The sequence below is a fragment of the Fusarium redolens genome (genome assembly GCF_020744475.1).
Source record: "Fusarium redolens strain MPI-CAGE-AT-0023 chromosome Unknown BKA55scaffold_6, whole genome shotgun sequence".
NCBI classification, from domain to species: domain Eukaryota; kingdom Fungi; phylum Ascomycota; class Sordariomycetes; order Hypocreales; family Nectriaceae; genus Fusarium; species Fusarium redolens.
This window is the reverse complement of record NW_025763669.1, coordinates 1,740,395-1,766,676: the sequence shown is the minus strand read 5'-3', so window position 1 is coordinate 1,766,676 and position 26,282 is coordinate 1,740,395. Positions and strand designations below refer to the sequence as shown.

At 49.0% G+C, this 26,282-nt stretch overlaps 8 protein-coding genes across 8 annotated transcripts; 5 read left to right on the top strand and 3 right to left on the bottom strand.

Annotated features, from left to right (window-relative positions):
• Positions 1–3,501: 3,501 nt before the first annotated feature.
• Positions 3,502–4,855, bottom strand: BKA55DRAFT_508456 (uncharacterized protein; the record flags this gene model as incomplete). The annotated part of the gene is made up of 2 exons (XM_046187434.1): positions 3,502–4,739; positions 4,801–4,855. The coding sequence occupies 2 exons, from the start codon at positions 4,853–4,855 to the stop codon at positions 3,502–3,504; spliced, it is 1,293 nt and encodes a 430-aa protein (XP_046051239.1).
• A 4,893-nt stretch (positions 4,856–9,748) lies between these two features.
• Positions 9,749–12,571, top strand: BKA55DRAFT_508176 (chitin synthase 3a; the record flags this gene model as incomplete). The annotated part of the gene is made up of 3 exons (XM_046187401.1): positions 9,749–9,817; positions 9,880–12,381; positions 12,434–12,571. 3 exons carry the CDS (start codon positions 9,749–9,751, stop codon positions 12,569–12,571), a joined length of 2,709 nt encoding a protein of 902 aa, XP_046051238.1.
• A 577-nt stretch (positions 12,572–13,148) lies between these two features.
• Positions 13,149–14,470, top strand: BKA55DRAFT_325086 (ubiquitin-conjugating enzyme/RWD-like protein). The gene is made up of 4 exons (XM_046185694.1): positions 13,149–13,264; positions 13,317–13,410; positions 13,487–13,806; positions 13,869–14,470. The coding sequence occupies exons 1-4, from the start codon at positions 13,244–13,246 to the stop codon at positions 14,019–14,021; spliced, it is 588 nt and encodes a 195-aa protein (XP_046051237.1). The 5' UTR covers positions 13,149–13,243; the 3' UTR covers positions 14,022–14,470.
• Positions 14,471–15,453: 983 nt separating this feature from the next.
• BKA55DRAFT_507667 (6-phosphogluconate dehydrogenase) lies at positions 15,454–16,799 on the top strand (the record flags this gene model as incomplete). Its single annotated transcript, XM_046187355.1, has 3 exons — positions 15,454–15,664; positions 15,732–16,042; positions 16,104–16,799. The coding sequence occupies 3 exons, from the start codon at positions 15,454–15,456 to the stop codon at positions 16,797–16,799; spliced, it is 1,218 nt and encodes a 405-aa protein (XP_046051236.1).
• A 212-nt stretch (positions 16,800–17,011) lies between these two features.
• Positions 17,012–18,620, top strand: BKA55DRAFT_564709 (tryptophan synthase beta subunit-like PLP-dependent enzyme). Its single transcript, XM_046192507.1, has 2 exons — positions 17,012–17,654; positions 17,706–18,620. Exons 1-2 carry the CDS (start codon positions 17,315–17,317, stop codon positions 18,569–18,571), a joined length of 1,206 nt encoding a protein of 401 aa, XP_046051235.1. The 5' UTR covers positions 17,012–17,314; the 3' UTR covers positions 18,572–18,620.
• A 100-nt stretch (positions 18,621–18,720) lies between these two features.
• BKA55DRAFT_508564 (major facilitator superfamily domain-containing protein) lies at positions 18,721–20,513 on the bottom strand (the record flags this gene model as incomplete). Its single annotated transcript, XM_046187447.1, has 3 exons — positions 18,721–18,978; positions 19,030–20,069; positions 20,120–20,513. 3 exons carry the CDS (start codon positions 20,511–20,513, stop codon positions 18,721–18,723), a joined length of 1,692 nt encoding a protein of 563 aa, XP_046051234.1.
• Positions 20,514–21,676: 1,163 nt separating this feature from the next.
• BKA55DRAFT_564705 (Aldehyde/histidinol dehydrogenase) lies at positions 21,677–23,325 on the top strand. The gene is made up of 3 exons (XM_046192506.1): positions 21,677–22,050; positions 22,103–22,264; positions 22,326–23,325. The coding sequence occupies exons 1-3, from the start codon at positions 21,750–21,752 to the stop codon at positions 23,198–23,200; spliced, it is 1,338 nt and encodes a 445-aa protein (XP_046051233.1). The 5' UTR covers positions 21,677–21,749; the 3' UTR covers positions 23,201–23,325.
• BKA55DRAFT_564698 (uncharacterized protein) lies at positions 23,326–25,613 on the bottom strand. The gene is made up of 4 exons (XM_046192505.1): positions 25,423–25,613; positions 25,119–25,370; positions 23,639–25,072; positions 23,326–23,584 (listed from the first exon to the last, which is right to left on the bottom strand). Exons 1-4 carry the CDS (start codon positions 25,458–25,460, stop codon positions 23,485–23,487), a joined length of 1,824 nt encoding a protein of 607 aa, XP_046051232.1. The 5' UTR covers positions 25,461–25,613; the 3' UTR covers positions 23,326–23,484.
• Positions 25,614–26,282: the final 669 nt, after the last annotated feature.

Here is a 26,282-nt window from a genome sequence, read left to right as displayed (position 1 = left end):
ACATTTGATTGAGCAAAGACTGGTAATGACAGTCATGTCATCATCACGAACAGGTGGTATTCGCAAAACCCGAGCTCCTTCTGATAGACAGGCCCGGCCCAGACCCCCGTAAGACAGGTACCAGATGTTTATTCTAAGGGAAAAGAAAGGGACCTAGCAAAGATGCAACGAACGATCTCCCCTCCCTTTGGTGTCTTGTGTCATGTTGGCTCACTCACCAAGGGCATGAAAACGGTGTTAGCCCCGTTAGCATCGGCGTACCTTGGCATCTATCGAGCAGGACTCGGAACCATGTTCCCTGCCGGTGGACTTTATATGCGAGCCTTGAAGTTAAGAAGCACAGAGCTGATCGAAGATGCTATCTCATCTATCACCATTATACGAAAGGCTGCTCTCTGTTGTTGCTCCAACTTTGCTTTAACCGTCCTTGCACCAGACGTGGCATAGCCTTACAACAACTCAAAGACAGAAAGCCAGTAAAGTAGAGATTGATCTGATAGCGAAATTGGTGGGGTTTGCTAGTGTGCAAACGTGGGTGGGTGATATGAATGGGGTGTTGTTGCAGTCGAAAATGGAGGAGTTCGCACTACGCTGCAAGTAGATGTTCAACCACAAAGGTTCCCCATCAGCGATGGAGACGTTGCGGAATACTTCTGTTTACGAGCAGCTACAGTAGCTCATCACTTACTGTCTTTGGCTGGAGGATGGCCGTTGAATGCACTCCCACGCTTCCCACGACTTGTGTGATAGTTATCAAATCATTCACCCCACGTAATTGTCATGAACCATGACACTTGTCAACGACGCCAAAGCGTAAAGCGTGATATGGAAAAAGAAAGAAGGGCTTTATATGCAGCTAGTGATCAACTACTCGGTCACATACTACCTGGTGCAGTGCAGAATAGGTCATTTGAAAGATGGACTGCGTGCCACGTATATTTATCCCTATTGCGGATGTTATTGCAGTGGCGCTTCACATTTTGTTGTGGAAGCATCAATGTCGTAGTTGATACGTAGCTGGAAGTGATGGCTGATGATGATACAGTAAACCCAAGACCCATGACATCGGCTTGATACCTAATTTAGGGCTGGGATTATTAAACACGGTCCCTTTGTTGCTAATATAGACACCTAGTCATTCACCCACAGGAATTCCGATGGTAGAGCTCTAGGCTTTCACAGTGACAGGACAAGTGCCGAACAAAGTTTCTATGCGGCTTTAAGCCTATGCCGATACTACCGGCCTCGTTTTCTCGAAGAATTGCGCAGGGCTTCGGATTAAGATCCATGACTAGGACTCATCCTTGGAGGTGAGCCACAGTAGCATCGCGTCTGGTCTAACGCAGGGAAGCTTATGGCGCTACATTAGGATAAGAGAAGCTATGTATTGCGTTCTTTTTTGCAAATCACGTACTACGTATGTATGTATGTATGTTTGTATGTTTGCATGTACTACCTAGTATGTATGTATAGTATAATATGGACCTGTCGGATAGACTGCTCTCCGAAGCCATTGGGCATCTGCAACCCGTCGCATGTTGGGTCTGGCAGAGACGGCGTAGAGGCGGACGAGGACCGGAATATAGACCGGCGTCATGGCCGGAGGCTACAGCAGACTAGCAGCGGGCGTTTAAGATGACCCTGAACGAAAGGGAGCGAGTGGCAGTTGCGTTCGGCATATTATAATTGTACTTGTCTCGATTAATTGCCCAGTAGTATACATACTAATTAATTGCTTGTGAAAAGGACTCTCAACTGTGATGGTCAGATCAAGTTTATGGGTGCTGGGGATATGCACAGAAGGGGAAGGTCAGCCATCCAAAGGAATCAACCTAACGGAAGTGGGTGAAGAAAACCATCAAACGTAACGTATTCGGGGAACAGGGGATGAGAAATTCCGAGGCTAGGGTTTAAGAGAAGAGACAGAACAAAACCAAGGAGAAGCCCTGGAGGAGACATAAGAGACGGCGTGGTTCAATACTTATTTATGTACTGACAACTTTGGCGAGTAGTAAGGTATGTACTACGTACTTAGGTAGTAACAACAACTTATCAGTACCATAGCATTGACATTCATGACAAGCTCTTGGAGCCAACTCGACCACTTCACAAGTCATGTCAAGAGACATGTTGGCTCTGAACTAGATATCCAGAGACTAGAGTTACGGGTAGACCCGCATTCGCGACGCCTACTTCATTTTAATCCCTAGGGTACAATTGCATTAGGGTAAGGACACGGTGTGTTGAGTATATGAGCTAGAGGGTTGCCCAGGTGTGATAATTATTCATGTACAAGGACATTGGTTGGCGACAGAACGACGGTGAAGATCGCAGATCAGTTACTACTACCTTAGTCAGTTGAATCAGATGTTTCGAAACTCTTCTCCAGTAAACATGTCACTCGTCTAAAAGGACTCGAAACAACTATGCCAAAAACCATTCCAGTATGAAACTCTCCCTTCCCACTCTAGCACGTTTCACCAAGCGAGGAATATTTCCCTCGTATAATTCTTGAGGAGCCTGCCAAAACTGATCCAGACCATTGTGCCAATCGAATTGGCGCTTTCTCCTCAAGTTACAACACAACGGTTGCAATAAAGATGATCAGTCTAGTGGCCAATAGGCAGCGCTGTCTATCGGCCGAGTCGTGGTGATAACCTCACAAGATCGACAGACTAGAAACGACGATCTATGGACTAACAGCCGCCAGATTGTGAGGCCGGCTTTCATTCATGCTGGGTGTGACGAAATCCGTACTCGATGTAATACTACGGTAGTACCAGCAAAAACTGAAAATCCCAATGTGCTGGGAAAGAATGGAATAGATGAGTGACCTACAATACCTCTCATCCCAAGTCTGGTCCTACCTGGAGTGTAAGCTATCGATCTCGTTATCACTAAGTACCCAAGCTACCGAGCCTGGGGCACCATGTTGTGACAACCATGACTAGTCTTGATACGTTCCCATTGTGTTTTGATTTTTGCGCCGACATTAATGTTCCTGTCTCTACAATCATTCGCAGTGTACAGAGATAGGTGATGCGATGTATCTTTGCATCCTTCATATCTCCCATGACAAGAATTTATAGGGCATATTCAAGGTACCACCACATATCAAGGGCTCATCAGGTATAACGCCAATCGTGAATACACAAACATATGGAATCATCTCTATTCAATATTCACATAGAGACTTACGTGGCCTCCAGGCATCCTTCAAGCCGTTGCCATGGTTCCCTTTCCAAGACGCCATAGCTGTTACCAAAGTCCCTCTCCGCTATCCTGACTATAAACATAAAAAAGGGTGCCATATCCCGTGACAATTCTGTGTTTGTCTGTCCAATAAAAGTTGACGTGAAGTGAATATAAGATAAAGAAAATAAAATAAAAGACGGATTTCAGAACATGCCCTTTGACTAACATTCGGCTAGATTCGTGACATATTCGTGAGGAAGTTGTAGTATTTCAGAGTAGAGTGTTGTTGTGGTTACTCTTTTGTCGCTACTCTTTTGTCGCGTGCTTGTCCCCAAAAGGACTACTGTCTCGCCGCGTAAGGGTCAGGGGCTTGTCATCCTCGCCTACTGAATCCTCCATAACGGCACCAAGACTGGGGGCCTTGTTTGATTTTTGCGGAGTAGATCGCTCTGGGGGGTCCGAGAAGGGTCCTTGGTCTACAGAGGGCGACTCATCAATAACAGTGATGCTCGAATCCCTAGTGATGCGGCCGCTTGGTGTCGTTGGCGGCGATGGTGCTATAGTTGACGAAGATGTGTCTGATTCTGTCTTGCTTCCCATGTCGACCTTCTTCAATGTTCCAACTTTGACCACCTGTGCACGAGCCTGCGTAGCAGTGTTGGCGCTGTTGAGGAACGTTGACCCGACGCTGAAGGCGCTTGCACCGCTCTTGGGCCTGCCGCCACCAAACTTCTCAAAGTCAATTGTCGGGACTGGCGGTGCTATCATGTCGCCGTTGTTGTTACCAACTGATTTGACACTGACAACGGTGGGCTTGGCTCGCATTCCAGTCTGGGCAGGAGTAAGCACCTGAGCCTGCTTTCCATAGATCGTAGAAGCCACACTAGATCGAGGTGCGTAAGAGGTGCGAGCGTATGATGTTCGGTCCGAGTAGCCTGATAGCCCCGAGTAAGTAGAGTCTCGGAGATCGCCAGGAACAAAGAAATGCTGATCGTCGTGTCCTAGGCCCCGGTTGGCCTCGGCATGGTGCATGGGGATTGGTGGGACTGGAGGGACAAGGACGTTTGGCGATGTCGGCGTCGCTCGGTTTGTGACGCCAGGGATATATGCGATCTGGATAATGTTTGATGCTCGTGTGAGGACTGTTGATGCGATTGAGTGGACGGTGTGTGTAGAGTGGGGACGAGTTCCTCTTGAGGCGGCATCCTTCTCATTCTGAATGGCGTCTGTGTCTTCGATGTATATAGACGTGGGAATCTGCGAACGCTTCGGCTTGATACAGAATCTCCATACTATGTAGGTAGCAATAGCAATGACCACGATGCCACCAAGAACACCACCGACGATAGCGCCAACATTTGGGCCACCACCACCGCTATTATTGGAATTGTCCGAGTCCTTTTCGCAGAAGGATGTAGCGCACATGGTACAGTCGAGGGGAACAGTGAACTGGCAGACCTCGTTATCTGCACACTTTGGACATTCGAGTTGGGCGTCATCGTCACATTTCACACAGTCCTTGCTTCGAGGGACAAGCTGGAATGCTAGGGACGACTGTTAGAGGCTGTGAAACTGAACAAATCGGCAACTCTCTGGTTGACTTACCATGGTTCAACTCATCCAGGTTCCTGGCGACGAGATATCCTGACCTCTCCATCATGGTGACGTCTGTGTATGGAAGATTTTGGAGCTACTGTGATGATATATGATGTTTAGCTGTTGAGATATGTCGATCGCTTAGGATGATCAATCGGGCAGGAGTTGTTGTGGATTTATCGACAATGCTTAGCGATATGCTGACTCGAATAGTGATCTGCGACGGGGCTTGGAGAGATGCAGAAGGAAAGACTGTCGTTTTTTTTTGTTTCCCGTAGTCGATTTCCTGTACACAAGCAAGAATAAAATAAGTCGACGTATATCCAAAATCGAGTCCGTGATAGTCGAAGTGAGGTGAGTGAGAAACGAGTGTGGGTTCAGAGGCTAGCTCAGATGAAAAGGAAGGCTGGTTAGGAGGCGCAAGGAGACATAATCGACCAGGCGATTGATTCGAATAAGAAAATACGAGAAAGAAAAGTCGGGTTTCTTCTCTCTCAGGATTCGATTCGGTTCAAATCGATGCGTGGAAGTGTTGGCAGTCGATGGAGAAATTGATGCGATCGTCTGGGGTTGCAAAGAACGATGAAGGAGCGAAATCAACTGCACAAGCGGGAAGCGGCGGGAGGTGGGAGGAGGTCAAGTCAAAGGTCAGACGCTCACACGCACTTGCTTTGTTGGTGGGTGCGAGACATCGATTGGAGCACGAGGAGATGGTGCAAGCAGGGATGTTGATGCTTGACTCTGCCTCTTTCGGCGATGGCGAAACAGTTAAATTACTCGCACTGTATATATGCCCCTGATATTGTGGCTCTGTAGGGGAAAACTGGCTTATGAAAAAGCTTGCAGTATCCCTGCATGATATCCACTAAACAGTGCTAGAAGCCCCTGATAATCCTAGATAGACACTGTCTTATCCAGTCGATTTGGGCCTGGATCCAGTGCCGCCCGTTGAGCTATTAGTTCAGGTGCCGCGAACCATCAGACAGCTTCAGGTGAACACGAACAAACGGCATCGTGCAGAATCAATCAGTCTACAGCGCACCACTCGTGAATTTCTCGGTTCTGTTTCGAAGAGATGAGGCAACTTCAGGTCCAAGACCGTGACTGCAACGTACCGGCATCATTAGGACAAGCAAAGATAAGCCCGTCCGTTATACGTTAAACGTTATACCCCATCAGACTCCATAATTACAGCCTGTTCTCCCGAATCCATGCTCAGTGAAAGCAACTCTGGCCAACCATGATACGGAGTCTCAACAGTGGCACGAGTTTGCATACCAGACTTGGGCGGACTCTGCAGAAAACGCATTGTCTGCATCAGACGCGCGTCCCTAAATCCGAAACAACAAATTCCCGATGCAAGTCGCCATCGCCCCTCCATCTTAGGGCTCGATTATTAAGAAGCAACGCTCATGAATGCATTTACGACGACTTCAATGTGCTCGACTTTTGCCTTCGGCTTTGTAATTGACATATATCATCAGCACAGCCAATCACGCTATTCTTTGGCTGTTATTGTCTGGGCGTCATGTTGGCGGTCTATACATATCAAATATCACAATTGGCGAATCATAATTCAACAATGCAATCTGACCGGAGACCTCGCTTCTTTCTTGGCAATATTCAATTATACTTCACCCTGGCATCAAGTCTTTATTTAAGAAAGCGAAGATATCCCTCAGCTCAACCGTTGTGGCATGATCGAGACCTGTGACCCACTGCGGGAGTATCATGTTTCTCACTTTTGTTCTCTGTGGGTGATCTGTGCCGATATCTGACTATGATTTAGGTTACAGGATATTGCGGCACCAGATATGAACTTCACCCTTGGGTACTATGGGATGTCAAATCTATGCTTTGAGCAAAAACTCATGAGATTATCCGTTTTCATACCCTCGACCCCAACTTCTCGGCAGCCCTGCAACTCTGCGGTGTTTCCGGAGTCTGAACATGCAAATTCGTTTTTATGTATTTAACTTAATCCTATTCTTGTTTAGATTCGTTATGTCGATTCCTCATCATGGAGAATGCTAAACTTGTGTAGGGCGTGTACAAGGGTTTCGCGCAGAACCTAAGTACCTATCTATCGTTATGAGAATCCGAGGCAAATGATGGATACTCGTGTACAGTATTTTACCATTGACTGGATTCTGTCGTTATCCTTTGGCAACATTTACTACTATGATTACGGGAATGACTCGTGTTGCTTCGGCACCGCACAGTACTAAGGGTCTCAGACATTTGGTAATCCCTTACATTGCTGGCTGAGCCTCTTCAGGGTAGCAGTCATTGGGATCTCAGCATCCAGGCCACGAACTTTATTATGTTTCTCATATCAATGATTCAGAGCCAGCCGATGTCTCGGAAAAGTAACCGAGAACGGGGACCACAGGCAACTCGATATTGAGTGCACCAGGGACTGTGCCAGACTAATTGAATGCTGTCGACAAAGAAAGTTTTACTATGTAGTGATGTACCGGAAGATCTCCAGCGACCAGTTTTGCGATAGATGCACAAGCTCATATGCGAGATAAGAAGAGATCAAGTAACGAATGTCCAACAAAGCTTAAATCCATAACGAATGTGAACAGCTTGAATAAACTTGATAGCTGCATGCCTCAACCGTAGGGCTGGGGAGCCCGAGGTTCTCGTCAACTGCCAGCTGACGTGAGGACGAAGGATTCAGCGTGTCATTGCATTGGATGTTGGCTCGGCTGAGAACAACTGAGCTGCAAAGCCCGCCTCTTGGTGGCCTTGTCTGTATATTCACCACAGCAAGACGCAGTCAGAATGGCGGGCCACAAATTCTCACCTTCAACTCGTCCGAGATTGGATCGGATTCAGAACGGAGAGGAACAGGTAACGGACAAGACCGCAAAATGCCATGTACGTACCCTGCCTGCGCCCCATCATCATCAAAGTCTCTAACCAGCCAGTTGTCGGCTCGTTCCAGCTAATTTCAAGTCGCCAAGACAGGACCAGCTATTTTTAGAACATGTGTTTTGTTGTGGCAGATTCTTTGCCGTGTTTCGGGCAAAACACTAACCCAGTCGAGCACTTTAGCCAACTGACCTCAAACAAGGGAGGAATCCTCAGACTGGCTACAGAGCAACCATCTGAATGTCACCCATTGGGATCTTGCCAGACATAGGGGATAGGGAGGAATAGAGGGGGGAAATAACACAAACACATGCTTCCTTTTTAAGCAACGAAGCCCATTGTTTGTTCTGCGCTGGCGGTCAGCAACCAAGCACCCAAGCTGCAATTCGGGACATGGTTAAATCTGACTGCTGACGGGTCCTGGCGAACTTGCAGGTGAGCGGGCTTGCAGTAGGCTCAGCGGCTGATGTCAAAGGGAAAGGATCGTAAGCCAACAGGGCTGGGTGCGGGTACTCCCAAACTAAAGGTGATGGCTTACTGGTCTGCAAGTTCCTGAGGGAACCAGACTGTAAAGCCCGTGCCTTTGGGGGGAAATTAGGGACCATTGTCCGTACCGCACAACGATGCGTAGGGCATGTGGCGGGAGAAAGGGGATGACGATCTTCCGGCAAGTCGACGGTTGAAGGAAAAGGGGAGCCAAATGGTATTAAACTTGGCTTCTGGAATTTTACGTTCGTCCCCCGCAGAAGCTACTAAACTACACGCTGAAACGGCAGAGTACTGTGCAACACAGTTAGTACTGAGCAAACGGTAAGCGCCAGGCCCGAGCAGCAATGCAGATGCAAGTCCGACAATTCTCAGCTTAGGCATCGGCCATCTCCTGTCAGTAGCATGCCCCATGGTCTTTGGATGGACAACAATGCAAAATGTCAGGGGGGTCCCTTAGTTGTCTCCATATCCTGTGGCACTCTAGTTCCTCAATTCAAGGAACTTGGTTCCAGTAAACTGTAAGACGGAGTGGGAAAAAAAAAAGGATGGGAAAAAAAGAGACCGCTTGAACGGTGAGCAGACCAATGTAGATATTGCGGTGGCTGAAGCCTTCGTTGTGAGAATTGAAGGAAGAACCAGCCGTTTTCTCCGCCCTGAAATGTTGGCTGGCTTTGGGCTCAATGCTGACAAGATGATCTAGCGGTACTGTACGTACGTCTGTAGCCAGTTACACGTATATTCGTACAGTGTAGATTTTAGATCTCTCGATAGTTCACAGCCGCAAGCCTCTTGAGTCTGTTCTGCCATGGCCACCGCATGGGAAATGCTTCAACGTGCAGAAAGCCAGTAAACTTTGGCGGCATGCCCGTCTCAACGCTCAGCCAGGTAGAAGGATATCTGCGCATTTGTCGTCAACGTCTGCGAATAGCTATCAGGGAACTCACCAAAGCCCAAAATGCACTGCAGTCAGATTCTCGTTTCTTAGAGGGCGGGTATCTGATTCTTGACAGGGATGGCAGCTGGAGATGGGATGGATCCTCGCCCCCCAAGTACCAAGTTATGGCGGAGTGGAGTGGCTCAGCAGGCTTAGCGCGAGATGAGTCCCCTATTCTTACCTCTCTTTCTCAAGCTGTGAGCCCAGTCGTGGAGCAAAACGAGATTCGTTCCCAGGGCCTTTCATCAAAACATTTTCTCAGAGGAGAGGAGAAAAATAAACCCTGCCACTAGCCTTCTTCTTTGCCTTCATTATCCCTCTTCCCTCCTATCCTCAACTTCATCCTCCTTATCCTTTCCCCCCGCTCCAACTATCACCGTTCTTTTGAGGCTGGCGCCTCAAGTTTCCTACTGTATCTGTTGACTGTTGCTGGGGCTAAGGTGCTAGAGCTGCTAAGCTGCTACTGCTATTCAATAGGTGGCTGCCCGTGACCACCATTCGCATTTCCTTCCTCCTGTTTCAGCTCCTATCTCGACTGGAGAAAAACTCACAACACCATCTTCACTTCGCATCGCCATCGCTCATCATTTATCCGAAGCTCATCGACTAGAATCCCAACAGTGCTGAGCGCCTACGGGAGCATAACTATTCATCATGGCGTACAATGGCCGTGATCAGGAGTATGGAGGACATGCTTTGCAGGACCTTCCTGCTGGCGGAAGCGTGAGTGCACATTCTTTGTCCGTCGCTTAATTGTTGAACGACAAGGACTAATTCCCCTCCAGCAGTACCATCTCCCTCCTCAGGAGAACGACGAGGAGCAGGGCCGCGGCCTCTTGAACTCGGGTTACGACCAAGATCGACTTGGCGCCCGCACTCCCCCCGACCGCCCCGTCTCTGCTTACAGTCTCACTGAGTCCTATGCCCCTGGAGCCTCGTCAACCATGCCTGGCCAGGGACCTACTGGATATGGTGATGGAGGCAGCTTTGGTCAGTTTGGTAACCTTGATGCCGCTGCCCCTTTCCCTCGTCCCGACTCTGCCTTCGATCCCGAAGACAGCTGGGTCGAGCGACAGCAGCAGCCTCAGATGGGCGGTGGTCTTGGCCGTTCGAAAACCCGAAAGATCAAGCTGGTTCAGGGTTCCGTTCTGAGCATTGATTATCCCGTGCCTAGTGCGATCAAGAATGCTGTTCAGCCTCAGTATCGCGACGCTGAGAGTGGCACCGAAGAGTTCCATAAAATGCGATATACCGCTGCCACTTGTGATCCCAACGACTTCACACTCAAGAACGGTTACGATTTGCGACCTCGCATGTACAACCGACACACTGAGTTGCTGATCGCCATTACATACTATAACGAAGACAAGGTCCTTCTCGCCCGAACACTGCATCACACTATGCAGAACATCCGCGATATCGTCAACCTGAAGAAGTCGACCTTCTGGAACAAGGGTGGCCCAGCTTGGCAGAAGATCGTTGTATGCTTGGTTTTCGACGGTATCGACAAGGCTGACAAGAACACTCTTGACGTCCTCGCCACTGTCGGTGTGTACCAGGACGGTGTCATCAAGAAGGATGTCGACGGCAAGGAGACTGTTGCTCACATCTTTGAATACACCACCCAGCTTTCCGTCACGCCCAACCAGCAGCTTATTCGACCCACGAACGAAGGCGCACAAAACTTGCCACCAGTTCAGATGATATTCTGTTTGAAGCAGAAGAACACCAAGAAGATTAACTCGCATCGATGGCTGTTCAACGCCTTCGGCCGTATCTTGAATCCTGAGGTGTGTATCCTCCTCGATGCGGGTACCAAGCCCAGTCCCCGATCTCTCCTTGCTCTTTGGGAGGGTTTTTACAACGATAAGGACTTGGGAGGTGCTTGTGGTGAAATTCACGCTATGTTGGGTAAGGGTGGCAAGAAGCTGTTCAACCCCCTCGTTGCTGTCCAGAACTTCGAGTACAAGATTTCGAACATTCTGGACAAGCCCCTCGAGTCTTCTTTCGGTTATGTCTCTGTGTTGCCTGGTGCTTTCTCGGCCTACCGATTCCGAGCCATCATGGGCCGTCCGCTGGAACAATATTTCCATGGTGATCATACCTTGTCTAAGATGCTTGGTAAGAAGGGTATCGATGGTATGAACATTTTCAAGAAGAACATGTTCTTGGCCGAGGATCGTATTCTTTGTTTCGAGCTGGTCGCCAAGGCTGGCCAGAAGTGGCACTTGTCCTATATCAAGGCCGCCAAGGGTGAAACTGATGTGCCTGAGGGTGCAGCTGAATTCATTAGTCAACGTCGACGATGGCTCAACGGTTCGTTCGCTGCCACACTATACTCCCTGATGCATTTCGGACGAATGTACAAATCGGGTCATAACATCATCCGCATGTTCTTCCTCCACATTCAGCTCATCTACACCACTCTCAATACTCTCTTCGCATGGTTCTCTCTCGGTTCTTACTGGCTTACAACATCCGTTATCATGGATCTTGTAGGTACTCCTAACGCTACATCCGGTGTTCACGCCTGGCCATTCGGCGACACGGGTACACCTGTCGTTAATGCCCTGCTCCAATACCTCTACTTAGCCTTCGTCATGCTCCAGTTCATTCTGGCTCTGGGTAACAGGCCCAAGGGTTCCAAGTTCACGTACATCGCTTCCTTCATGGTCTTCAGTCTCATTCAGGGTTACATCCTGGTTCTCTCAGCCTACCTGGTCGTTCGTGCTTTTGATACGCCCATTGGAGACCAGATCTCGTTCGCCTCGACCGATGCTTTCCTTGACAGTTTCTTCGGTGGTTCAAGCGCTGGAGGTGTTATTTTAGTTGCCCTCATCACCATCTATGGACTCAATTTTGTAGCCTCGTTCATGTACCTCGATCCTTGGCACATGTTCCACTCTTTCCCCTACTACCTGCTTCTCATGTCGACTTACATCAACATTCTCATGGTTTATGCCTTCAACAACTGGCACGATGTCTCATGGGGTACCAAGGGTTCAGACAAGGCCGAAGCACTTCCCTCTGCCCACGTCACCAAGGGTGAGAAGAACGAGATCGTCGTCGAGGAAGTTGAGAAGGAGCAGGAGGATATCGACAGTCAATTCGAGCAGACTGTTCGCCGAGCCCTCGCTCCCTTTAAGGAGGAGGAAGAGGTTGAGAAGGCCGATGTTGAGGATGGTTACAAGTCTTTCCGAACAGGTCTCGTCGTCAGCTGGTTGTTTGGAAACATTCTCCTCATTGTCTGCATCACCAGCGACAAGTTTGATAACCTCGGATGGGGTGTAAGTTTTTCCGAGGCTATACGATATGTGACCTACACTAACATTTTGATAGGAACCTGCCACAGATCGCAAGGCGCATTACTTCCAGTTCCTCCTGTACGCTACTGCCGTGCTCTCGCTCGTTCGTTTTTTCGGTTTCTTGTGGTTCCTGGGCAGGACTGGTATCATGTGCTGTTTTTCGAGACGATAAGCTTCGCGCGTGTGTACGCTCGTTGTATTCGACACTCGCATTTTTCTGGAGAGGCCAGGTACGGGAAAGTACTGGCACTTGTCATAGTAGACAAACTGGATTTTTGTACCGGATACCTTTGTTATGTAACGTACGCTAGGGTTTGACTATTTGAGTTAATGGAGGGACATCAACAAAAGAGGACATTGGAAGTGAAGGTATTCAGACCAGATCTGAGTACGAGCAAATGCATTCTCTATTTAGTCTTTTTCAGATTGGCATCTGCCCCTGGGGGTTTATGACGCATTTGAATGATATGATTTTTTTTTGTTCATATTGCCTTATTTATTGCCTGTGTTTTCTCCCATCATTGGCTACTAATTCATGCGTCATTCTGTTGGTATCGCCTAAACCTCGGTGGGGTTCAGGGATTAGGCTTGTGGCTGCCTTACGCTGTGTTATCTTATCAAGCATCATCACCTTTTCTACTAAGCACGGCTAGACCCTTCTCGCAACTGAGTTCAGCGCATTCACGACCAATCTTAGAACCTTCCAGTGCTACTCGTCCTACATTATCTTACAACTTGACCTGTTTGTCATACCCGAGCTCTCGCACTTTATCTTCTGTCATTTCATTAAGGGTCTTTCGACGGCGCATATGATAAAGCCCACGTTTGGGCCCCCACATCCACGATGTTGAAGATATGGTCGATGGTGAGTTATCTACCAGCCGTCACCAACCAGTTAGACACTGACAGTGGTATAGAAAAAGGAGCAGAAGGAGGCAGAGAACGCCGAGGGCCAGGCGACGGGTGGCAAGAAGAAGAAGGTGACTGCAGCACAGCTGCGCGTGCAAAAAGGTATGCTTCATCCTGCCCCGACCTTGACGTGTAGCGGTGTGTTTAGGGATGAAGAGGTTGACGTACTCTGCAACAGATCTTTCAGAACTTTCTCTCGGATCGACGATGAAGACAGAGTTCCCCGACCCCGACGATATCCTTAACTTCGTGCTTACGATTGACCCTGATGAGGGTATGTACCGAGGCAGCCGTTTTACCTTCGATTTCACTATAAACCAGAACTTTCCCCACGAGCCTCCCAAGGTTCGATGCCGAGAAAAGATCTATCATCCCAACATCGATCTTGAAGGCAAGGTCTGCCTGAACATTCTACGAGAGGACTGGAAGCCAGTACTGAACTTGAATGCTGTGATTGTTGGCCTGCAGGTATGGACTCCAGAAAGAAAAGCGCCTTTAGTAAATTAGACGTGAAATACGAAGTATATATGATTGTGGATTAGTGACTAATATTATTGCAGTTCCTCTTCCTCGAACCCAACGCATCGGACCCGCTCAACAAGGAGGCAGCTGAGGATCTACGAAACAACCGAGAGGGATTCAAGCGCAACGTGAGGACTGCCATGGGCGGTGGAGTAGTCAAGGGCAGGACATACGACAGGGTCCTGAAATAGAGTTGGAATAAGACAAATACCAAGAGTTGCAGGGATGGGCCGTTAAGATTTGGGACGATACAACGACTTAATGGGTGTTTGAGACAGACAAGCATTTGATAACAAAGAGCATCGCGTGGCGTCTTATAAATCCATGATCTTGACTAGGCAATCCTTGTCTTCTAACCTTTCCATGATTACAGATAGTGATGGGCTTTGGTGGAGAGGAGTCAATGGCGAGAAGAGCTGAGCTTGATATATGTGCTCAGGTAATTACATGATGATTCCAAGCTTACTGTAACCACCTAACCTGTATTGCCTTTTTGAATCAGAGAGGGTCATGGTAAATGCTGGCTCGTAGTTCAGTGACACTCTATTGGGTGGGGACATCTTGCTGCCCTGGCTGCCGACGTAGGATCAACAGCTCAAGGTGAACATGGAGTGGCTTGCCTGGCTTGCTTCATGATCCCGCCAACGCACGTGGAGTACAGAAGTCTGAATTGAGCCTCATCTACGTGCTAAGAGTCCGCAACCCGGAGTAAGTGGAGTTTCAAAGAGTCAACATCGAGCCAGATCTAGACTATCTTGTCTGACATACCGACCGGAGTAAGTGATAGAGCCCCGACACGTAGCTTAAAGACCCCGAGTGCGGTGCAGCTGCCGTTGCCGCTCGTGGATATGGAGTCGTGATGTTGAGTTCGGTAGAGCCCTATTGGACAAGACGCCTGAATCGGCCGTGATTTTGTGTGTCGGACGATATGCGGCTTATGAGCTCGGGGGAACTAGCAGAACTCCGGAGCAGGAGGGCCCATTTCTTTTGAGGGTTACCCCGTCAAAGCATTAGCTCCAAGTTGGGATAGCTTGAGATGGTGCGGGTGAGAAGTGTTCAATCTTGCCACGCAATTGATCAATAAGGGCTATGATCTTGAGAGGATCCTTGGAGAATTGGACAGCAAGAAGAGCAGTGAGTTTTTGGCGTTATTACTGCCTATTCCTGTGTCTGGGTGCGCCTTCTTCTGGCGGTCAGATCTCTATGCAACGGCATCTGAAAACGCACACAGAGAGCTTTGGTGGTTGGATAATATTAAAGTCACCGCTAATTGGCCGAAACTTACGTGACTCGAGGTGAGAGATCCTTTCCCAAGTACCAGAGTTCTCCAGGTCAAATGTCTATGGTACACAATTCCCCTCACCCCGATACGCTCTCAGTCAAGTCGCCTCTACCCACATAGCCCCCAGACCCATCCCCGCTGCTCAGCGTAGGGCCCCCACCTCACAGCACAAGCCGAAATCGGTCCCCCCTCCAAGCGACGTCCCTGGGGAGAAAATTAGTGACAGCTTAAACCTACTTAACCTTTACTCTCGCCTTTGCCTTTCCCTCTTTTTCTTCCTCCTCATCCTCTCTTCAGACACTCTCCCCTCAGTTCCCAAACTGTCCCCTCACATCCTCACAATGGCTTCTCGCAACTTCACAAAGGCCCTCCGTGGCCCTGCCCGCCAACTGGCTTCTGCTCCCCGTGTTCAGCAGCGAACTTTCGTTGCTGCTGCTCGCTCTGCTGTTCGCGTTGGTGCTGTTGCCCGACCTGTTGCCGCTGGCCCCGTCCAGCAGCAGGTTCGTGGTGTCAAGACCATTGACTTTGCTGGCCACAAGGAGGACGTCTATGGTGAGTTACATCTCCAATTGCAGCTGCCGGATCAATTGGACAGCGAATACTGACTAGTATTTCACAGAGCGTGCCGACTGGCCCCAAGAGAAGCTCCTTGAGTACTTCAAGAACGACACTCTGGCCCTCATTGGCTACGGCTCTCAGGGCCACGGCCAGGGTCTTAACCTCCGTGACAACGGCCTTAACGTCATCGTTGGTGTCCGAAAGAACGGAAAGTCCTGGAAGGATGCTGAGCAGGATGGCTGGGTTGCCGGCAAGAACCTGTTCGACGTTGACGAGGCCATCTCTCGTGGTACCATTGTCATGAACCTTCTCTCCGATGCTGCCCAGTCTGAGACTTGGCCCGCCATCAAGCCCCAGCTCGTTGAGGGCAAGGTAAGCAGCACTCCCCACCTATTGCCAGCCCAGGCATAGCTCTAACATATAAACCTTGCAGACCCTTTACTTCTCCCACGGTTTCTCCCCCGTCTTCAAGGACCTCACCAAGGTTGAGGTTCCCTCCAACATCGATGTCATCCTATGTGCTCCTAAGGGCTCTGGCCGAACCGTCCGATCTCTCTTCCGTGAGGGCCGTGGTATCAACTCCTCTTTCGCCGTCTACCAGGATGTCACTGGCAAGGCCGAGGAGAAGGCTGTCGCCCTTGGTGTCGCCATCGGCTCTGGCTACCTCTACAAGACCACCTTCGAGAAGGAGGTCTACTCCGATCTCTACGGTGAGCGTGGCTGCCTCATGGGTGGTATCCACGGTATGTTCCTCGCTCAGTACGAGGTCCTCCGTGAGCGCGGCCACAGCCCCAGCGAGGCCTTCAACGAGACTGTTGAGGAGGCTACCCAGTCTCTCTACCCTCTCATCGGCGCCAACGGCATGGACTGGATGTACGAGGCTTGCTCCACCACTGCCCGTCGTGGTGCCATCGACTGGAGCCCCCGCTTCAAGGACGCTCTGAAGCCCGTCTTCAACTCCCTCTACGACGCCGTCAAGGATGGTTCTGAGACCAAGCGATCTCTCGAGTACAACAGCCAGCCTGACTACCGTGAGAAGTACGAGGCTGAGATGAAGGAGATCCGTGAACTCGAGATCTGGCGCGCCGGCAAGGCCGTCCGTTCTCTCCGACCCGAGAACCAGAAGTAAGCGGCCATTAATGTTGAATGATAATTTGTGAGCTGGAGATGGAGATGGGATGGGATGTTTGGGAAACGGCTTTTATGAACCACATGAACTTTCTATCTGTACTTTTAAAAAATTTCCTGGGCTCTGGAGGGGGATCTAAAATTGGTCCAAAAGTTGATATCAGGCTTGAAGCCAAAACGAATACCATTTTTTATTTTACGTTAAACAAACAAATCTTGTCGCTCTATTCGCTGGTTAAGTTTAATTCTTTGACGTTCGATTGTGATCCATTAGGTCTTTGTTGCCTGCCCACGCCTTAAATACGACAAGCAGCATCTAGTGTCTGCTTGGCGGCGAGATTGTAACGTTATCCGTTTGCCAAAACAGGCAGTTGAGAGTAGTCGACAACCGGAGCATGACTAGAGAGTTGGTGATACTTAAGAACCTCAACTGCGCAGCATAAGGCCACAGTTTGTCCATCTTGTAGACTTACACCTTAAATTCAACCCTTGCAACTTACCGTTATCACAATCAACATGGCTGACCTATCAACAACTCCCCCACTGACTCGTGAGTCAGTCATTGAAGCCCACAAGCTCATCAGTCCATATGTACACTTTACGCCCGTTCTGACCAACCAGACGATCACGAAGCTAGCTTCAACCCCTCGCACAGCGGAGGAGCTTGAAGGGACTCGTTATGCTGGTAGAACACCGGCGCGGCCGGTGCTAAGACTCTGGTTCAAATGCGAGAATATGCAACGCATTGGTGCCTTTAAAGCGAGAGGTGCTTTTCATGCCATTGAGAGGCTAAAGAAGGAACCAGGATGGTTGGAGGGAGGGGGCAAGGAGAAAGGAGTCGTGACACACAGTTCCGGTAACTGGTCATATACATGCCTTATCCGACGATGATGGCTAATTGTTATAGGAAATCATGCTCAAGCACTAGCCCTTGCGGCTCGAGAGAGTGGCATCAAAGCCCATATTGTCATGCCCGAGATTTCCAACCCCAAGAAGATCGCTGGAACAAAAGGCTACGGTGCTCGCGTTATCTTTAGCGGAAGCACGTCCACTGAACGTGAAGCAATGGCCGCAAAAGTCATCGCTGAGACAGGAGCTCGACTTGTGCCGCCCTATGATCACCCGGATATTCTCCTTGGACAAGGCACCATGGGGTTAGAATTCCAACAGCAAGTTTCCGAACTGATGACCGCTGATGCTGTCGTTGACGGGCAGAGGAGACTTTTCCGGGCACCGGCTACAGGGCGGGACAACGAGGCGCCGAGGGCCAAGAGGGAGAACCGTGGCCTAGACGCTATCATGACCCCTTGCGGTGGCGGTGGTATGCTCTCAGGTGTTGCTCTGAGCTGTGAGGGTACAGGAATTCGAGTGTTTGGCTCGGAGCCATCATTTGAGGGTGCCGATGATGCAAAGCGTGGATTCGAGTCAGGCACCCGAATCACAGCGGTCAAGACTCTTACAGTTGCCGATGGACTACGCACTCCCGTGGGGGAGCATCCTTGGTCGGTCATCTACGGTCGTCACTTGGTATCGGGCATGTACAGCGTTACTGAGGAAGAGATCTTGGCGGCTATGAAGCTGGTGTTTGAGCGGTTCAAGTTGGTTGTTGAGCCCAGTGCTTGCGTTCCGCTGGCGGTGGCACTGTTTGACGAGGAATTCCGATCAATGGTAGAGCAGGAAGCTGGCCAAGAGGGATGGGACCTCGGACTGGTGTTCAGTGGTGGTAATATTGGTCTTGATGCTGTTGGCAAGCTCTTCGAAGGTAGCAAGTAGGACCTGATTTGGTGGACCAAGATAGAGACGCAGTCTTGAATATAGATTATGATTGTTTTCGTCCTATTTGCTTGGTTGTATATGAAGTACATATTTTTACACACCGACTTGTCATGACTGCATAATATCCCACTCCTTGGCCATGATCCTCACTGGGCCAGTGCTTCATCCATAGTTTTCCTCCACTTCGTGGCATTCTTCCTCAGCAAGATGATACTGACGTAACTAATGATGAGACAGCATATGCAGAGAATTGTAAAAACCCACCCAACGTTGATGGCGTCAATCCATGGGGCAGCAACAATGGCACCAATACAACTAAGCGTGTTCCGAACAAAGTTATTGATGGCAACGCCTGAAGAACTGCGCTTACGGATTAACTCTGTGAGCATAGTGGTAGCAACCGACTGGAAGAACCTATTAGCTAGTAAACTCAAGAGAGGGGGGCATTATCTTACGAAGACAAGCATGGATGAGATTCCAAAGAAGAATAGGGCAAGACATGGTACTACAGGGTGTAAACCGTAACGAAGCACCCAACCAAACATGAGTAATGCTAGAGGATAAATGGTCGTCATTACCCAGGCATTCTCTCTCATTCGGTCTTCGGGAAGATATATCAGCTTCCCGTTCTCATCGTAACGACCAGCTTTACGGGCCTCTCTCGCCATGATTTTGTCGATCCAGCGCCCACCAAATAACGATCCACAAATGTAGCCCAAACCGGAGGGGATGTACATGAGACCAATGGAAAGTTGACCGAAGTTGTATGGGTCACGGGAAAACTTCTGCTGGATAGCAATATTGACAACGTACAGAGAACCAAAAGCAATGGCAGCAAGAAGCACGGTGATAAGAACGGGAGGAAATCGTAGGTAGAGGAGAACTCCTAAAGGGTCAATAAGGAAATGTCGAGCAGATTTGGCGAAGTTTTTGGTCTTGACCTTGGCCGAGTCCATTGTGCGCATTCGACTGAGTCCCTGAGTCTCTACAGTAGGCAACGTAGCCTCAGGCTTTCGTTGTAACGTCTCGGGGAGGAAGAAGAGAATCTTCAAAAGGACGACGAGGCCGTATATAGCGAGAAACCACATAGTCGCTTGCCACCCAATCTCCTGAGTCAACGCACCACCAACAATAGGGGCAATCAGGGGCCCTAACAATGGACCAAGATAGAAGAGACTCATAGCTTTGCCACGCTCAAACACCTCGAATAGATCAGCGATTGAACCTGCACCTGTCGAGTGAGCACTCGCAGAGGCGCCACCGGCGCACATGCGGAAGACGATAAGCATGGTGATGTTCTTGCTAATGGCAGAGAGGACGGAGAATATGACGAACAGCGTGAAGGAGATGAGATATATAGAACGACGGCCAAACTCTTCAGAGAACGAGGACCACCATAGGGGGAAGATAGCCATGGATATCATGTATAGGGCGACTGACAAGTTGGTGACAGTCTCAGAAGTGTTGAACTCTTTCACCAACACAGGAAGGGCAGCTATTCTTGTTAACTCTGGATGCGAACCTGTCATTCTAACAAGGACTTACGATAGACAATAGTCGAGCCTAAAGGTGCAGCAGCTGTGGCCAATGCAATAATACCGGTGAGAAACCATTTCGTCGAGTTCTTGTAATCAGGAGGATACGCAATCTCAGGCACCAATGTCAGTTTTGCAAAAAGACCACGCCTCTTCGATCTCGGAACAACAGAAAGAGTCCTCGATCGTGCAGATGATGCTCTGGACTGAGCACGCTTGGTAGATCGTCGAGTATCTATATGTCCCAGGGGCTCGCCGAGCACGACTGGCTCAATGGTATCTTGAACATCATGTTCTGATTTAATGGAACTCGATACAGCAGTTCCTGGACGTTGGCCGTCTTCTTCTCGCTCAATATCGATCTTTTCATCAATAATCTCTTGTTGTTTCCCTGCAGGTTTCATGGTCACGACGGCCGGGCCCGAAGATGTGGAGAAGCCTCGGCCGAAAAGTTGCGGTTATCGGACCGGAAAGGGGACGGAAAGGTTTTTTCAAGATTAACTCTGAGATGGTTTGATATTCAGATATAGGGCACCAATATATTCAGAACCATTCAGGCACTTGGCAAAAGAAAGGAGAAGAAAAATACGAGAAAGGATTTATAAAAGACCAGGGATGGTTACGTGCGGAAGAGTGATTCCGCCTTAGAGATGAATAATAAGGGAATCGCCCATCCCAGCACTTCAGGCAATGCCGACTTTTGCGAGGAGAGACAAACTAACTACCCTGCTTCCGGTCCTGATTATGACCAATAGTTCTATTATCTCTGGGCAATTGTCCGCGGGACCACACCGAAGAGGGGGACGCCGAAGACGGTGCCGACGATAGGTAGCTAGGTAGGTAGGTATATGGGGATTGTGTGGGGTTAACGCGGAGATAACCTGGAACTTGGTAGTGTTACTGATATGGGACTTGGCATTGCTCTACCGTATTGTTTTCTCTTATGCGAGAATCTCATATGAGGTGGAAGTGTTTGAGATTGCTGTATACTGAGTTGTGTTTCTGGCTAGACTCATGATGCAGCACCTGAGTTTTAGACCTCGGAGTAGCCTACAAGCGAGTGCAATTCAGCTGATGTTCAATCAAAACAGACAACAATTGATGAGCACGCCCGTTTCACAAAATATCAGGATTCGTGATTCAAAGGACATTTGATAGTAATGTTTTAGTCCGAAAGCCATACGGGGAACAGTGAGTTACAGTGACTTGAACAGCCAGAAAAGGCTAATTGGAATTGCAAGAAGTCAATCATCGACACTAAACAGATACGTATGGAGAATAGTTGAAATCATAGAGGCTTGTCTCGGCCGATATCGCAGGGCGTATCCTCGCAAGCAGCAATTTACTACTACGTATATAGATACAGACAGACATAAGAAATGCTACTGTCTCATTTCTTCCACGGCACGAGTAACAGCTATGATTTCGTTTTCAGATATAATAAGCCGTAAACCTAAATTAATTATACTCAACCTTTAAATGTTGACCATGTAACGGCTGAGGCTCACAATGGCGGGGTGCATACGGAGTACCAGCGGGGCACGGTTTAAACATAACCTCACCTGAGTCACTTTCACACATTGCGACCACAACCTCAATCTCAACCTCCCCAACATCATCTCTCAAATTCGTCACTAAAAATGTCTCTCACAAATGCCTCCCCCGAGGCTGCAGCCAGCGCCGCAAAGACAGCATCTTTCACTCTCGCCACCCTCCCGGCCAGTGAGCGCAACCATGCACTTGAGGCCATACACGCTGCCTTGACAGCCTCAAAAGACGAGATCCTCGCGGCAAACGCCAAGGATCTTGAGCTGGCAAGGAAAGCTGCTAGCGAGGGCGGTCTTAGCCAGGCTCTTGTATCGCGATTGGATCTTGGAAAGAAGGGAAAGTGGGAGGATATGCTTAAGGGAATCTTGGACGTGAGGGATCTAAATGACCCAAGTATTGCAACTGTGATAAGACTATGAGCCTCATGGGGCTAACAATATTTCAGTTGGCCAAATTCAGATGAGAACAAAACTCGATGATGATCTCATCATGGAGCGTGTCTCATGTCCCATTGGCGTCCTCCTAATCATTTTCGAGGCCCGCCCCGAAGTCATCGCCAACATCGCTTCTCTTGCTATCAAGTCTGGAAACGCTGCCATTCTCAAGGGTAATATTATAACTCACCTACATTATCACAGCACTGGTTTAGTTACTCACTCTTATCGCAGGTGGAAAGGAGTCTACAGAGTCCTTCGTGGCCATCTCAAAGGTCATCTCATCAGCTCTTGAGACCACAAAGGTCCCCAACTCAGCCATCCAGCTCGTCACAACCCGCGACGTCATTTCCCAGCTCCTCGCTCAGGACCGCTATATCGATCTTGTCATTCCTCGCGGATCAAATGAACTTGTTCGTTACATCAAGGAGTCCACAAAGATTCCCGTCCTCGGCCACGCTGATGGCCTCTGCCATATTTACTTGACAGCCTCTGCCAATAAGGAAAAGGCTACTACTGCTATTGTGGACTCCAAGACAAGCTATCCCGCTGCCTGTAACGCCGTCGAGACCCTTCTCGTCCAGGATTCGGCTCTGAATACCGTCTTCCCTGCTGTTGCTTCCGCTCTTGCCGCCAAGGGTGTTTCCCTCCGAGTCGACGAGCCCAGCAAGGCTGCCATTTCCTCTCTTTCACTGGAAGGTGTTCAAGATGCCACCCCTCAAGACTATGACACTGAGCATCTATCCCTCACCATTGGCGTAAAGACTGTTTCCTCTATTGACGAGGCCATCGCCCACATCAACACCCACGGCTCTCACCACACCGACGCTATCATGAGTTCTGATTCTGCCGAGGCCGAGCGTTTCATGAACGAGGTTGACTCAGCTGGTGTATACTGGAACGCCGCTACCCGTCTTGCCGACGGCATGCGTTACGGTTTCGGTACCGAAGTTGGTATCAGCACAAACAAAATTCACTCTCGTGGTCCAGTTGGCCTCGATGGGCTAACTATTTACAAGTACAAGATCAGAGGCGACTACCAAGCTACTGCTGACTATGGAGACGGAGAGGGCAAGAAGCCCTGGAAGCACGAGAAGTTGGCCCTCTAAACAACTGCTTGCAAAAAAAGAGTCGACGGCATATCACGAAGGCGTTGGGTAAAAGTTTATCAGCTATATAAATAGTAGGCTGTTCAAGTCACGGTTTCAACACATTTATAGCGATCCTTTGTGCTACTGCATTTGTCTCATTATTCTATGTTATGCTAATATTGACCCAATAACAAAAATCCCTCTTCATCGGACTTCGCAAAAGGTGTATCGATTAATTCCCGAAGCACATGTTTTAGTCAGCCGGCACTCCAATGAACCCAGGTTAGCAATTCGTAAGCACATCATAGCGAGCTGTTCTCGTACTGCTTGATCAACTCGTCAAGCTTGGTGCCTTCAGACTTGAAGTCTAAGGGCGTGACAGTCATCACCTGGTAGCGTATCCTGCAGAAGCGATATTAGTATTGGATTAATGATGAAGACGTTCGTCCTGCTTACCGTTGAGCTTCGCCAAAGTTATCCATCTTCGCCCGGCATCGGAAAGTGAACTTCTTGCAGTTGGCCTCTTCAAACGCGGCCATGAATTTATTGTCATCATTTTCCTTGAGCTCCATCATCTCGTCGGCAGTTCGTCCCACGATCTGTCGACCAGAATCGTCAAAACAGCTGAGCCATTGGTGGCTGGTGTGATCCGCAACGTTCAAAGAGAGAATGTACCGGTATTCTGGCTTTTCGTGGGAGATAGCGCACTTCTCGCAGTGCCAAGTGCCATCAGGCATTTGTGTGACCTTCTTATTGCAGCCCTGAGATAGGCAAGCAGGATAGCAAAAATTCTCCTGCTTGACAAAGACAATAGTAGCCTTGATAGTGTAGTAAGCCTGGTCGTCCATGCCAAGGTTCTCATCCTTGACCTGAGAAATGGTCTTGAGGTCTTCCTTTCGCCCAGTAGCATTGCCCATGGAGGCCATGTTTTGATGCGTGGCGAATGTGTCATTGCGACCAGCAGAGTCGTACCAGCCCTTGAGCCTGTGGGCATCAGGAATATCGGGGTCGACAGTCATTGTGCCGGAAGAGAGGAGACTGAGACTCTTGCCACCAAAATCAGACACCTTGGTGCCCTTGAAAGCAACCACTGATTCAGGAGGAGCATCGAAAGAGTTGGCCGACTTGCCCCAAATAGTAACACGGACTGAGAAGCCCGTATCATCCACGAGTGTTAATTCTCGCTTTTGGAATGGTCGGCCATCCTTCTTGGATGTGATATCGCCAACCTCGCCGACCTCCTTCAACACACCAATGACATCGACAGTATTGTCCTTCTCCACACTCTGGAGTTCCTGGATGGAGCAGAAATTGAACCTCACTTGTGGAACATTGGTCTGATCCTCTGCCTTCTCGATGACAGTGTCGCGTTCGAAGGTGAGCTCGTAGTCGTTGGGAAGATTGGAAAACTGTTTCTTAGCCAAGGCAACTCGGCAAGGTGTGGAGATGTAGTAGACAGAGCCTTCCTGCAGGCGGTCGTAGAAAGCGTCACACTGGTCGTTGAAACCAGTGGCCTTGATCTCACCACTCTCGTCGAGCAGGTTAACACTGAAAAGTTTTCCCTCGCCAGTGGCCTTGTGCCATGTCTTGATATCTGATTTAGAGGTAACTCGGGCCTTGATTGTCCACTTGTGAGCGAAGGGCGACAGACCCTCGATAGGATAGATGTTACTGCCAGCGTGCATGGCAGGTCGTGAGGGCATCGACTGTTGTTGCTGTTGGAATTGCTGGGGCTGTGTCTTTGATTCTTCCTTCTTGACGCCGTAAAAATCGCCTCCAGCAATGGCACCCTCCTGGGCAGCTGGCTTGGAGTCGACAGCATAGGGCTCGCCAATCTTTTCTTGGACGCCAAGAGATTCGATGACTTCGATATCGAGAATGACGAGAATGCTAATAAGTATTAGGGGCGGACAATGAAACCTGGGAAGACACATACTTCTTGCCCTTCAAATTGTTGGGTGTGTATTGCTTGATTCGGGCAATGCAACCACGAACCAGCTTGTTTTCATGCACGACATGGTTGGCTTGAGTAGCCAGCATGGTCTGGACGTAATGCTGCCCATCGCTCATTACAAGTCTAAATCGGTCTCCTCCTTGAGCGGACGGAGCCATCTGCTTGACTTGAAGACATTGCAGAACAGGTACCGGGAAGAGCTTGCTGGCTTTTTCAGGATCATTGAAGATCACGCTGGGTAAAAGTCAGCGAGCAACGACAGGGAGGTTAGGTGATAAGAACATACTCAAGAGCGCCTCGCGATAGCGCTGAAGCTGCGTCCATGGTTATTGTGCTTTACGCTTCTTTTGGGAGGTTGTGTATGCTGTTGGAACGGGGGCCTTTTCGTTTTGTTCTGTCGAGAAGGTGATAGGTGATGAGTGAAAGGCGTCAACGAGAAGGTACTAGGTAGGTACGTAAGACGCGTTCAGCGCGTTGAGTGAAACGCGCTGTGGCAAGTAATCGCGGGGTTGTGGCTTACGTAAAGAGGAGACAACCGATATTTGCCTGTAGGCACCAGTGCAGCATTAGGCATGGTACTGTAGCTAGCCATACCATTGAACGATAATCTTATTATGTAGCTAATAAAGGTATCTCAAGGCAACAAACTGTGACCTTTTTGGGACTCCTGATTCACCACCATAAGGAATGCACTGAAAGCCAAGTACCCAACATGGCTTTCTTGTTTGGGCTATCATAAAACCAATACTCAGTAACGAAGAGACCGAGAAGTAAGAAATCTCTAAATCTGCAGTGTAGTAAGATCATTAAGTCCGCATTACCAGCAACAATTGGCCAAGAAGGGTAGAGCATTCACTTCTCGTTGGCCATGTTATTCCTTACCTAGTGGTTTCCTAGTACAATCCCGTCCTGCCAGAAGCAACATACTATATCTTGATAACAGCATTAGCGCGGTAATTATCAAAGACTGTTATGATCTCCTCCTATTTTTTCAAAAGAAGTCTCTTCTTGGATTATATTTTAGGCGGGTTATAAATTTACCCAGGAACTATATACACCTTTAATCCTGGTCCAAAAATTGATAGTTGAAGAGCCTATAAAATTTAACTATAGGTACTACATTAGCCTCAATTTATCTAAGTATTT